Source organism: Myotis lucifugus, unplaced genomic scaffold (assembly GCF_000147115.1).
Source record: "Myotis lucifugus unplaced genomic scaffold, Myoluc2.0 scaffold_0, whole genome shotgun sequence".
In the NCBI taxonomy this organism is placed as follows: Eukaryota; Metazoa; Chordata; class Mammalia; order Chiroptera; family Vespertilionidae; genus Myotis; species Myotis lucifugus.
The window spans coordinates 37,222,316-37,236,003 of NW_005871048.1; the positions used below are offsets into that span (position 1 = coordinate 37,222,316).

General features: G+C 40.3%; 1 protein-coding gene across 1 annotated transcript in view; it reads left to right on the forward strand.

Annotated features, from left to right (window-relative positions):
• The first annotated feature begins 13,065 nt into the window (after nt 1-13,065).
• The window catches only part of TBCA (tubulin folding cofactor A), a 55,368-nt gene continuing 54,745 nt past the window's right edge, over nt 13,066-13,688 (forward strand). The window contains exon 1 of the mRNA XM_023750488.1: nt 13,066-13,231. Within this exon, the coding sequence (XP_023606256.1) occupies nt 13,179-13,231 (53 nt within the window). The 5' untranslated portion in view covers nt 13,066-13,178. The remainder of the gene's footprint in view (nt 13,232-13,688) is intronic.

Below are 13,688 nucleotides of genomic sequence, written 5' to 3' on the forward strand. Positions count from 1 at the left end.
TCTCTCTCTAAAAATCAATTTAAAAAATTTTTTAAGACAAATTATAATACTTTGGCCTTTGAGTTTATTTATCGGCCTCTTGTAGGTTAGATCATGTGACCCACCCCTCTGAGCTCTGTCAGTTCTTGGTGCTCTGACATAAATGAGTTGCCAGACCTACAAAGCTGAGGACCAAGGGGACTTGTCCAAGGTAATGCAACTGGGAGCCCCTCACTGGCAGCCAGCCAGCCTTTCTGATATATTTATCTTGTTTAATTAAGGTGCAGTTTGAATAAGTTGTTGAAATCTCCCTATTACTGTTTTTATTTCTTACATCCAAACCCAGCCTTCTATATTCTGCATTGTGATGCTGGGTCTAAAATTCTAAAAACCACGTTTCTGCTTTGTCAAGGAGCCTGCAAAGCTAGAGGAGGAAGAAGGAGCTTGCTCCTTGCTTTGCTTCCTAAATTTTTCCTGTTTCTGTGAGCATAACACTAGCATCACTTCTTCATCCCAGCAGTTTTAGTTCCTTCCTGTAGCAGCAGCTTAATTCAGTTTGGAGTTGTTCTCAGTATTGCAGGGTCAGATTCATCCTGCCCTCTCAGAGATCCTGCATAAGCTGCCAATGTTCTCTCTTCAGAGGTCAGCAACCTCTTCTGAGTTCCTAAGTTGTAATAATTCCAGTGTATTTCCTTTGTTCCCAGTTCTAGGGGTGTTAAACGCTACTTGCAGTTGCTACCTCCGTGACATCTCTTTTGCCCTTTCATTCACTTAGTTAACAACTTTATACCTAGATAACAATTATATTTTCTCTGTTCTAATAACTGGCATGGTTTCTGTCTCTTGACTGTATCTTTGAATGATACAGATGTATATGAGTTGCAATTTTTCTGCTTCTTTTATTGAAATTGGCAAGAAGATATTTACTCATGCCTAAGAATCTGTATATGATTTTCAAAAACAAAAACGAGATGAGTTCACATCAAACAATTTGTCAAAATAGGAAGAAAACGGGAAGAAATAAATGAACAATAGAGTGGCACATTTTGTAGATATTTGATTTGATTTTTTTCTGCATTCTTCATAACTGAGCAGTAGCTCAAGGTGCTCCTATGTCTTTTTCTTAGTTTTGGAAGTCAATAAATCCCAAAATAACACCATTACAGTAAAACAAGCTGCATAGCCCAAAGATGGATTTGCTGGAATGATGTCAAATGATTGTTTCCATAGTACTGAGTGCTTACTTTATGACTTTCTTGGAGCTGAGATTTCAAAGGGTTATTATTTTGGCTTGAGTAGAGGCTTGAAAGGATATTCTAGGGGAAAGGAGCATGGCTTAACAATTGCTTACTTCTGGGAGGGTTCTGGGGCTCCCTGAAGGGCAAAGAAAGAACAACTCATGTTGTGAATACTGTGTAGTCAATTGTCTCCAAGAGCAAAAATGATTTAGCTGGTATGTCAAAGAAATAAGCCAGTCCTGATGGTTAAACCAAAATTTGAATTTGTGGCTTTGAGTAATTATTCACGTTGCCAAGAAATTTACATGCTTTGGATATTTTTAGAACATTCCAGTTTGAAAAGGAAAGCTTCTTAAGCAGTACTGCCCTAGGGAATAGCATACATTTCCTTCATTTTCCCTGAAATCTGGGACCTCCCTCCATCACAGGTCTAGGTTACTCAGATATAGCTCAAGGCAGGGTTTATGGAAATCATTGTCTGTTTTTGTATTTCTGAGCTAAGCCAAGCACCACCTATTTCAGAGGAAGTGTTTCCATGTTAATATTATATAAAAGCAGCCAGATATTCTGAAGCCTGTTTGAGGGCTATGATTACAAGACATGGAACCTGCCCACCATCACACACTTGTCTTTCCACACCAATGCTATTTGCATCAAATGGCATTGCATATCCAAAGCATTTTACTCCTAATTCCTTGCTACAGTTATAACGCTAACACCAGTAAAACCTCCATTCTAATTTTTACCTTGCCTCATTCACACAGCTTTCTTAATCATACTCTTTTTTCAAACTTAAATAACCTCACAAGACACCAGCCTTAGAATTAGATAGAAGTGATGGTTGTAAAACATTATGAATGTACTAAATGCCACTGAAATATATACTTTTTCATTATTAATGGTTAATACTTTTTAAATTAATAGTTAATCATATATATTTTTATTGAATATTAGGGTGACTTTGGTTGATAAAATTATACAGATTTCATCATCTGTATATTGTATTGTGTGTTTACTACCCCAAGTCAAGTCTCCTTTCATCACCATTTATCACTCAATTTATATTATATGTATTTTACCTCAATAAAAAAAGGAGAAATGGCCAATATCAGGAATAAAAGGATGGACATCACCACAGACCCTATAGTCATTAAAAGAATAATAAGGGAATACTACAAAGAACACTATGTCCATCATTCAACAACTTGGATAAAATGGACAAATTCCTTGCAAGACACAAATTACCAAAATGCAAGAAGGAATAGATAGTTTGAATAGCTGTATACCTAGTAAAGAAATTGAATTTGCAGTTAAAAATCTTCCAACAACAAAAAGAAATTCCAGGTCCAGATGAATTCTACCTAACATTTAAGTAGGAAAATTTCTACTTAATTTTCATTTCTACTTAATTTTTTTCCAGAAAACAGAAGAGGAGGAAAGCTATTTTATGAGGCCAGAATCTCCCATTACCAAAAGCAGAAAAAGGCAGTGGGGGGATAAGGACACATATGTAATACCTTAATCAACAAAGAAAAAAATTAAAATATAAAATAAAATCATAAAGAAAATGAAAGCTACGGATCAACATCTCTCAGCAACATATTAGAAAATAAAATCTAGGAATATATAAAAAGGATAATCCATAATAACCAAGTGATATTCATTCCAGGAGTGCAAAGCTGATTCAATAATTTGAAAATCAATCAATGTAATTTACCATATTAACAGACTAACAAAGAAAACCCACATGATCATCTCTCAGAAAACTAGAAATAAGAAGGAATTTTCTTAACCTGATAAAGAACATCTGCAAAATAATTACATCTTAGTGGCTTAAAAAAACAAACAAAGCCCTACATGCTAAGTTAAAAAACAAGGGCAGGATATAGAAAGGAATAAACTGTCTCTATTTGCAGATGACAAGATTGTCTATATAGAAAATTTCATAGAATCCACTCAAAAAGCTCATAGAATGAATAAGTAATTTAGCAAGATCAGAGGATATAAAACCAGTATGTAAAAATTTAATTGTTATACATTGGCAATGAACAATTTAAAATTTTAAAAATGTAAAATATGATAGCACACACAAAAATGGAAATACTTAATTATAACTCCTATGGAAATAGTTATGTGCAGGATCTGTATACTAAAAACTATAAAATAAAGGTCAAAGAAGATCTAAATAAATAGAGATAGAAAATGTGTCCAAATATTGTAAGACTCAATATCGTTAAATTGTCAATTCTCAAATTGATCTATACATTTTATGTAATCCCAATCAAATTCCCAGCAGGAGTTTTTGTACATAACATTGATTCTAAAATGTAAATGTAACCACCATAAATTAGAACAGCCAAAACAATTTTGAAAAAGAACAATAAAGGACTCACTATTTGATTTCAAGGCTTACTATAACGCTACAATAATCAAGTCAGTGTGTTAATTGGCAAAGGCCTATGGTTACAAGGCATCAGGCATATTGCCCCTACCTACACCTCTCCCAAGTGCACACTGAAGCAACTTGAATCAATGATACTTTGAATCTCAAAGCAGGCACATGGCAGAAACTTCTAATTGTTCCAAATATCTACTCTTCCCTCTTCTGATATTAATTGAGCACATAATAGCCCAGCTAGAGAATACATTTTTCCTTCTCTTCTGTAATGAGGTGTGGTCATATAACTAAGTTCTGACCAATGGAATGTGAGCAGAAGTGTTTCAATCATCTTCTGGTTCATGCCTTTAAAAGGACATGGAATATGAGGCGGGAATGGGAGCCATGTCTGACCATGCAAGAAAGGCCATCCCAGAGCATGGTGGAACAACTTAGAACTCATGGAGCAGAGCAAACCTACTCTCTATTTTATTTATGCCACTATTATTTAATCTCTGTTAAACAACTGAAAACATAACCTAACAAAAACAGGGAAGTGTTCCCTGTCTTACTTTCCAAATGCAGAAAAGTTTAAAGAATTCAAGACATTATCTTACTGATCACACCCTTTTGACATATGTAACCCCAAGCCTAGTCCCACCCTTATTTCTTTCCTTTTCTCAACATACTCTTGCTCTCCATTCTCTTTCAGCTCCTGGCTTTATGTTAATTCATTTGTGTTGTTGTTTACTCTTTTGTCTTTGCAGCATTATATCCATTAACAATTGGCTGCAAAAGCAAAAATGGGGATAAAAATTTAAAGGGTACAGTGAGCATCCAGCATAAATAGTTTGCAACAGCCACTGAAAACTGTAGGTTGTTTTTTCCTACTCTGACACTTTCTTTTCTCCTTTTTGAGTATTTCACAAAGTATTCATACAGTCTAGATCAGCGGTTCTCAACCTTTGGTCTCGACCCCTTTGGGGGTCGAATGACCCTTTCACAGGGGTCGCCTAAGACCATCGGAAAACACATATATAATTACATATTGTTTTTGTGATTAATCACTATGCTTTAATTATGTTCAATTTGTAACAATGAAAATACATCCTGCATATCAGATATTTACATTATGATTCATAACAGTAGCAAAATTACAGTTATGAAGTAGCAATGAAAATAATTTTATGGTTGGGGGTCACCACAGCATAAGGAACTGTATTAAAGGGTCGCGGCATTAGGAAGGTTGAGAACCACTGGTCTAGATACATTACAATCTAGAGAGGCAATGTGTCTTGAATGCTCTCCCCACTATTTTTATTCCTGTTAGAATAGTTAAAATGTAGCTGCTTTATTTGTGTAATATTCAGCCAAACCTCAGAAACCACTTACAAAACAGTGTTCATAAAACATTCATTTTTTTCATCTTTATTTATGAAAATTAACTTTTATAAAGCAAAGAAAGCAAAATTCCACCATGTATAATAGTGCTAATAACCTAAACGATATATCAGTCTTTACCTGTAGGCACTAATTTTCATGTACTATGAGTTAAATAATATTGCATTCCAGGTGTTTATTCTCCAGTGACTTGGTGAAGACAAATTCTCATTTTAAAATAAAAAATTGAACATGTTAATAAACCCTTTTCTGCAATTTTATTTGTTTTCTTTTAACGCTTAGGAATTTTCCTACCTGATTTTTTTCTGTACTAGAAGAAAAATATAGGCATATTAAGAGGCACTATTTTCAATAATATCATAAATATTTTTAATGTAAGATGTGCCCTTTGGGGTGATGGAAGTTCACTTAATAGATTCTGCCCTATTTTGAAATAAGAGTAATTATCATTTATTAACCACTGAATACATGTTAAGAATTGCATCTTTATTCACACTATTGCTTTTTATCATACCAAAGTCTTTCCCCTTCCAAAGTTACATAGCTAGCATTAAATCTGATAGGCATAAACACAAAATTTACATAGACTATTTTAAATGTATTTATTTAAAGGATATTTTAATGCTGCAAATTGCCAATAATAAACTTAATATGTGATGCTTTCTTTTTTTACTATTTGTGATAGAAAATCAATCTAATAATATTCATATCTGAACTTATCTAATCTAATAAAAGAGAAACATGCAAATTGACCGCACCTCCGCTACACCCCAAGCCATGCCCACCAGCCAATCAGAACGACTATATGCAAATTAACCCAACCAAGATGGCGGCCGGCAGCCACGGAGCTGGAGCAAGCAGGAGGCTTGGTTGCCCCGGCGATTGAGGAAGCCAAGCTTCCCACCTGCCCTGGCCAGCTGAGGCCTCCGCTCAAGGCAACAAAGTTTCAATTATAGAAGATAAATAAATCCCAGATACCTGCTTCCAGCCAGCCTCCACTGGGAGCTTGGGTGACTGGGGAGCATGGCTACCCTGCAAACAGCCATCAGCCCCTCACCAAGGATGGCCACACCCTCATGGGGTGAGGGTCCCCGCTGGGGGGCTTGGCCAGCCTGCAAACAGCCATCAGCCCCTCACCCAGACTAGCCAGGCACCCCAGCAGGACCCCCCACCCGAAGGGGGTGTGGCCAGCCTCAGCCTGCAAACAGCCATCAGCCCCTCACCCAGGCTGGCCAGGCACCCCAGCGGGACCCCTACCCTGATCCGGGACACCCTTCAGGGCAAACCAGCCGACCTCCACCCATGCACCAGGGCTCTATCCTATATAATAAAAGGGTAATATGCAAATTGACCCTAACAGCAGAACGACTGGGAATGACTGGTCACTATGACACACACTGACCACCCAGGGGCAGACACTTAATGCAGGAGCTGCCCCCTGGTGGTCAGTGCGCTCTCACAGGGGGAGCTCTGTTCAGCCACAAGCCAGGCTGACGGCTGCCAGTACAGCGGTGGTAGCGGTGCTGGTGGGAGCCTCTCCCGCCTCCTCATCAGACTGCAGCTTAGGCCTGCTCCCCGCTAGCAAGTGGACATCCCCCAAGGGCTCCTGGGCTGCCAGAGGGATGTCTGACTGCCAGCTTAGGCCCAATCCCCCGGGGAGCGGGCCTAAGCCAGCAGGTGGTCATCCCCGGAGGGGTGTCAGACTGCGAGAGGGCACAGGCTGTGCTGAGGACCCCCTCCCCCCCACCAAGTGCACAAATTTTCGTGCACCAGGCCTCTAGTAAACCTTATATGTGGATAAGCTGCGATTCTATTGGAATCCTTTGCTAGTTCACTGAAAAAAATAAGCTTGCTCTACAGGCTAATTTTATTAAAAAGAATCAATTCTGGATAAATTTTTTCTGTGCCCACATGAGTAAAGATAATAATAATGGTTACCATTTATTGAGTGTTGATGATGTCCCAGGCATTATGCTAGATCCTTTACATACAGTTGCATTATATAACTTTCACAAGAACCACCACCCTGTGTGGCAGCTATTTTATCTCTACTTTACAGTTGAGGAAACTAAGCCTCAGAGAGAATTAAGTAAATTACTCAAATTATCCAATGAGAGTGTGACTTAGCTGAGGCCCAAATTCCTGCTTTTAATCATTTCAGGAGCATCACTGCATGACTGCATGCCAAAACATTTGAGTAAAAAGTGTGTGTGTGTGTGTTGGGTGGGGGGGGGGAGGCGGGGGGTTGACTTAGTCATTAATTACTGGTTACTTGGTGTCATATAGACTTCCAGTTGTTGTACTAAATTCAACCAAGGTCTGTATTGAATTCCTTTACTCTGATTTCTTATGTGGCTAAAAATCCAAGGGGAATTGGTTGAATTTTATCAGCTCTAAAGTTTCCAAATCATTTGGAGGCATATAACTCTTATAAAAAAAAAGGATTCTTAAAAATCTCAATTATATGATTAAATGGCAATCACATTCACACATATATATGCAAAAAGATGGTAATAATGGATGAGAAATAATTGTAGTAATAATGAAATAACAAGACAGTAATTAAATATTAGGGTAGGGATATTTGAATTAGAACGTGTGGAAGTTGAAATGTTGAAGTTGAAATGAAGCTTTTCTCTTCAATTTAGAAGTAATATCTTTATATTACCTTAAAATATTAGGGGAAAAGCTATTTCATGAAGACTTCCTTCCCCTTGCCAGACTATTCTGCAGAATCCCAGTAAGCTTTCACAGATGATAGCTGAATTTCTTTTTTAACTTTAGGTTTATAACCCAAGAGGAATTCTCTAGGCCTTAAGTAGTTTACCTTAATGGACAAGAAACTCTGTTGGAAGATAATTTCAAAAAGAAGTAAAAATTTTAAATTTTAAAACCTATATGAAAGGCTCTGTGTGAACCAGTATTTAGAATATTATTTTAGTAATCTAGAAACTGTAATCTGTTGTCAAAAAATCCTTATCTTTTTTTGTTGTATTTCCCATTAATACCAAAAAAGAATATGTAATGATAAAGAAAAATACTTCACACCTAAGAAAGTTAACTTACTGAAAGGAATACTCATAGATAGGATAAAAATAAAATAATCATAAATATTTTGCTGAGAATTTCAAATAGAACAGTCATAGATGGTTCATGATAAACACATGAAAAGATTTTATCCATAGCTTGTAATCCCAAAACACTTCTCAGGCCTCTCTTGATTGACCCTGAATAAAAGTCTTACTTCAGGTGACCAAAAAAAAAAAAAAAGGCCCATTAATGTTGCTCATGCATTTCAACATAAAAATGGAATGGAATCATTGACTACAGGTAGAAATGTGCAAAACTATTCAAGATAAATATGCTGCTTTGCGGCTACACATTCACTCCACTTTTGTCTGCCAACTTGATTTTTGAATTGGGCACTCATGGATAAAAGGTATGTGATCTGAAAAAATAGTGTGTGTCTTTTAAAAGTCAGTGTCACGTACTGTCATTCCTTTTGGCAAAATTTATGTTACATGGTACGAGACCATGGGCTGAGCTAATGTAACATGATGCATTAAGAACCACACATGATGACTGCAATATGTGTCAGAACAATGAATTGTTATATCAGATACCTGTTCAGCTGTAAATAGGACCCTCTGTAAGTCACTGGCGAAAGGATTGTATTCTCTCCTTACCTGTATAGAACTCCTATTATCTAAAACAGCGGTTCTCAACCTGGGGGTCGCGACCCCTGAAAATATATCCTGCATATCAGATATTTACATTACGATTCATAGCAGTAGCAAAATTACAGTTATGAAGTAGCAACGAAAATAATTTTATGGTTGGGGGTCACCACAACATGAGGAACTGTATTAAAGGGTCGCGGCATTAGGAAGGTTGAGAACCACTGAAACATGCAGCTGTCCAACATCCTTACTCTGTGGCCTGTGGCCATTTGAGTTGTATGTTTAATACACTCAGACAATGAGAACACAGCACATTATGAAAGCCATGGTTGGAGATATTTTTTATTTCATAGGGATTTTTCTTCCAAAGATCCAATGGCTATATCTTCCCCTCCCCTCAGTGAAGAGACATACTCATGGAGCTCTAATGGAGTCTAACGAGAAAGCCCTTTGGGCTGCTAATAATAGAAGTCTCATAAACAGTAGCTTAAATGCCTAAGGATTTGTTTTTCTCAGGTAAGATGACTAAGGATAGACAGCTGCTGGTTTTGGTTCAGCAGCTCAATATCAGGACTGCTGTCTCTGAAATGTTTGTCTTTCCCTCATGGTTGAAAGATGGATGTTTCACTCCAGTTATTCCCTCTACTTTCATGAAAGAAGGGGGGGAGGGGCAGTTCCCTATATTTGTCCCTTTTACCAAGAAATTCAAAGCATTTTCAGCAACCACCTACATATTTCCATCTATATTTATTTGCCCAGAATTGTGCACCTGGTCACTTCCAGCTGCAAGAGAGGTTGAGAAAGTAACCCCTGCAATGGAATCAGGTATGGAAGAGTTTGGGGAATTACTCTTGGGTAAGCCAGTTAATAGTATCTTCCTTAGATGTCACTAATAGTATGGGGGAGACTTTAAACAGTGATAATTATGGTAAAAAAATTAATACTGACTTCTACCTCACAGTAGGCATGCCTGCATAATACTCTGCTCTTAGGGTTAGTACTGATCCCTCCCATGGTTAGTACTTTCTCATGGTTAGTGCTCGTAGGGTTAGTACTCTAGTATACAAGGAAGGGCCTTCAGTAGGTCTACCTCCTCAAAGGCCAGACACAAAGATCAAGTCCTGGAGACAGACAGTGTGTGAGAGAGAGAGGGGGGATGTTTCAGATTATTTTAGTAACCCATTTGCTGAAAGGGAAGGTTCTGTGACATTATGAAATGGGGGAAAAAGTCGTTTTAAAGCAGCATTCATTCATTTAATAAATATTTATTGAGTGCCTATGATGTGCCAGGCATTGCTACATGCTGGGATACAGTGGTAAGTAAGTCCAACATGGGTCCTTTTTATACGGAGTAAACAGTCAAATATTAATTCAGCATGATCTCATTAACGATAACATGTACATTTCTATATTCATTTGACTATATGTCCCACTGTGTTCTTAGTCTCCTACTTAGGACCTCCTTCCTAGGTGACATTTATTTAATGAACACTTTGTATGGGGCTTAATAAGTACAAGCACTATCCTAAGCACTTTATAAATATTAACTCATTTCAGTTTTATAACAACCTTATGAGGTAGGTACTATTATTATTATCACCCACATCTCAGAGATGAAGAAACTGGCACATAAAGAGGTTAGTAACTTGTCCAAGTTTACAGTTAGTAAGCAGAGCTAGGATGTGACCCTAGTTGGGCCCCAAAGTTAAAGCTCTTTACAACTACTGTAAACTGACAGTAGGAACAATTTCACCTGATCCCCTATCCTTAGAAGTGTGGCCAAACTTCATGATCTAAACGCATAGCCTCAAGCATACAATATGGTACTCACAGACACAGATAAACACACTGTTCTCGAGGGCCTGGGCATAGGCCTGGGTACACAGCAGCAGTGGCAGAGGTGTTTTGGCTGGTGTGTTACATCTATTTATTACTGGTTTACAGGAAAGTCATAGATACAAAATCATTAAAACAAAGAGAAAAAGGACAAAAGGGTGGAAGTAGAGTTGGGGTTGGGGGAGATAGGGAGTATTTACATTAGAAAACCTAGGATGAGGGAAACTCCTGCAAATCAGCCTAAAACCAAGCTCTGAGGTTCTGGAAAACAAGGCAAAGAGGAAAATATGAAGAGTTATATGGCTTTTGTTATCTGACTGAAAGAAGATCCTTGACAGTAACAAGAGCCCTAGTCACACAATCTTTTGGTTTGTGGGTTTGGCGGCTGCTGTTGCTTCTTTGGCTTATGGGACTGCCCAGTAACTTTGTATTAATGAGCTACTGGATTTCTAATGGTAGCATTTACCTTTGGTGAGTCTTCTGGGTTTTTGTTTTCTTTGATTCCACTCATCCCCTGCCCCCAGTATTTCATTGCTCTGCTGCTTCACTTGAAATTGCATTTCAGTGTGCCAGCCAGTTGGACGGCAATAGTTACTGAGTTTAGCTCCTGCTGTGTACAGAACACAGGTGTAGATTAGAGGAGGAATATTTATGGAAGACAAGATTCTTGCCTCTAAAGAAGCTTATAATCCAACTAGGAGAGTGATCACACACTTGTGAAGGACTCAATAGTTTTTAAAAGAAAAATTAATATTGGGTGATTCCAAAGTATGGAGGGAGCATTGAACAGGCGGGCGGGAGGGGGGCGGGTGGGTGGTGGTCTGTTGTGGTAGATTTTCTCCAGAAGGTGGGGTTTGACCTTGGATTTAAAATAAGGGTATTAGCCCGACTGATGCGGCTCAGTGGTTGAGCGTGGACCTATGAACCAGGAGGTCACTGTTTGATTCCTGTCAGGGCACATGCCCAGGTTTCAGGCTTGATCCCCGGTAGGGGGCATGCAGGAGGCAGCTGATCCATGATTCTCTCTCATCATTGGTGTTTCTATCTCTCTCCCTTCCTCTCTGAAATTAATAAAAATAGATTTTAAAAAATAAAATAAGGGTATTGGACTGGCAGGGTGGAAGGGTGTTCCAGAGCCAGCTCTGAGAGCCAGAATGAGTAAAATCAAGTGTAGGGAAGGGCAAAGACACTAGGTGGATGCCCAGCCTTCCTTGGAGAACTCCATTAGGAAGAGGCTGATGCAGAGGGGCACCTCATTTTATGCAACAGATACATTTTTTTTTTGAAAATATAAAACAGCAAGAGGCCCGATGCACGAAATTCGTGCAAGAGTAGGCCTTCCTTCCCCTGGCTGCCAGCACCGGCTTCCCTCTGGCACCTGGGACCCCGGCTTCCCTCACAGCTCTGGCTTCATTCAGAAGGTCATCTGGAAGGACATCTGGAAGGACATCCGGTCTAATTAGCATATTACCCTTTTATTATTATAGATCAGTGGTTCTCAACCTTCCTAATGCCATGACCCTTTAATACAGTTCCTCATGTTGTGGTGACCCCCAACCATAAAATTATTTTCGTTACTACTTCATAACTGTAATTTTGCTACTGTTATGCATCGTAATGTAAATATCTGATATGCAGGATGTATTTTCATTGTTACAAATTGAACATAATTAAAGCATAGTGATTGATCACAAAAACAATATGTAATTATATATGTGTTTTCCGATGGTCTTAGGCTACCCCTGTGAAAGGATCGTTTGACCCCCAAAGGGGTCGCGACCCACAGGTTGAGAACCGCTGTTATATATGGTCGAAAGTTATTGAGCATCTACAGTGCGCCAGGCATTGAGCTTTCACCTTCCTCTGCACTCCGTGAAGTGGGCGTTATTTCCGCTCCGCCCACGAGGCAACAGGCTGGGTAGGGAGGTTCAGTAGCTCCCGTGCCCAATGTCATCTGGCCTTTAAAGGGTGGGGCCCGAATGTCAGCTGGTTTGACCACCAGGCCCAAGCTTTTGTGTGCCACACACATATTCGTAAGTTAAATATTTAAGCTACACCCTCGGTGATGATTACCCGACTAAGTCCTCTAGTCATTTCCTTTAGGAGGCACATACCTACAAGCACTTTTTGCAGGGGTCTGGGGAAGAGGGTAAGCATTTTCTTGACTGTGTGCATGATGGTAGTTTATTTCATGAAAGGTACATCGCTTTGGCCTGTTTGATACCAGATAACGACACCGAAAATATCTTTACTACGATTTTTGACCACTAAAGCGGGTAATCTCGCAAAGCCATGTCACCGCCCAACCTGTCCGTAGGGAAGACACTGAAGTTTCCCCACACACGCCGGCTGTGGCGACGGGAAGAGTGTATAGCTGTGTCCACGCTAAAGTGAGGGGAGAGCCCTGAAGGAGTGCTGTGGGGAGAGACGGAGGCGGGCTCCCCGAGAGGAGAAGCGAGCGGCGGCCGGCCCAGCCGCGGGCGCGAAGCGTGGCCGTCCGACCTGGTCCTACCGCCCCGGGCGTGGCAGGGGCGCCGGCCTGCGCCGGGGTCTGCGCATGCGCGCGAGGCCGTGGCGACTCTGCCGACGCGACCGCCTCCTCCGCGCACGCTCGCAGCACGGTTACCCCGACTCTCTGCCCCTCCTTCCCGCGGCGCTCGAGGGACCATGGCCGATCCTCGCGTGAGACAAATCAAGATCAAAACCGGCGTGGTGAAGCGGTAAGGAGCCGCGAACGGCGCCGCCGCCAGCGCCTCCCCTCCCTCGCCTCGGGGCGGCCCGAAAAGCCGGGCGGAGCGCAGGCCTCAGGCGGGCGCAGGAGTCCAGGCCTCACCTGCTCCGCGGGCGGCGGGGACGGGCCGGGACGGAGCGGGGCGCGCCGGTGCGGGAGCCCGCGGTCCGGGGCACGCCCCTCCCATTGCCCCTTTTTTGAATCATCTGTACCAGTGAGGGTCGGCGGCAGCCCAGTATTTTGAGTTGTTTAGGGGTAGGGGTCGCAAGGTTGTTTATGCTATTTGTTACTTTATTTTGTTTTTTTTAGTTTTGTTTTATGTATTTTTTTTTATGCCGACTAACTTTAACTCGAGGTAATGCTTCTATTTGTTGTTTGAATGTCTACAATATATAGAGATGATAGAGTAAAAATGGGGATCGTTGGGTTTGGGGTCAAGGGTATTT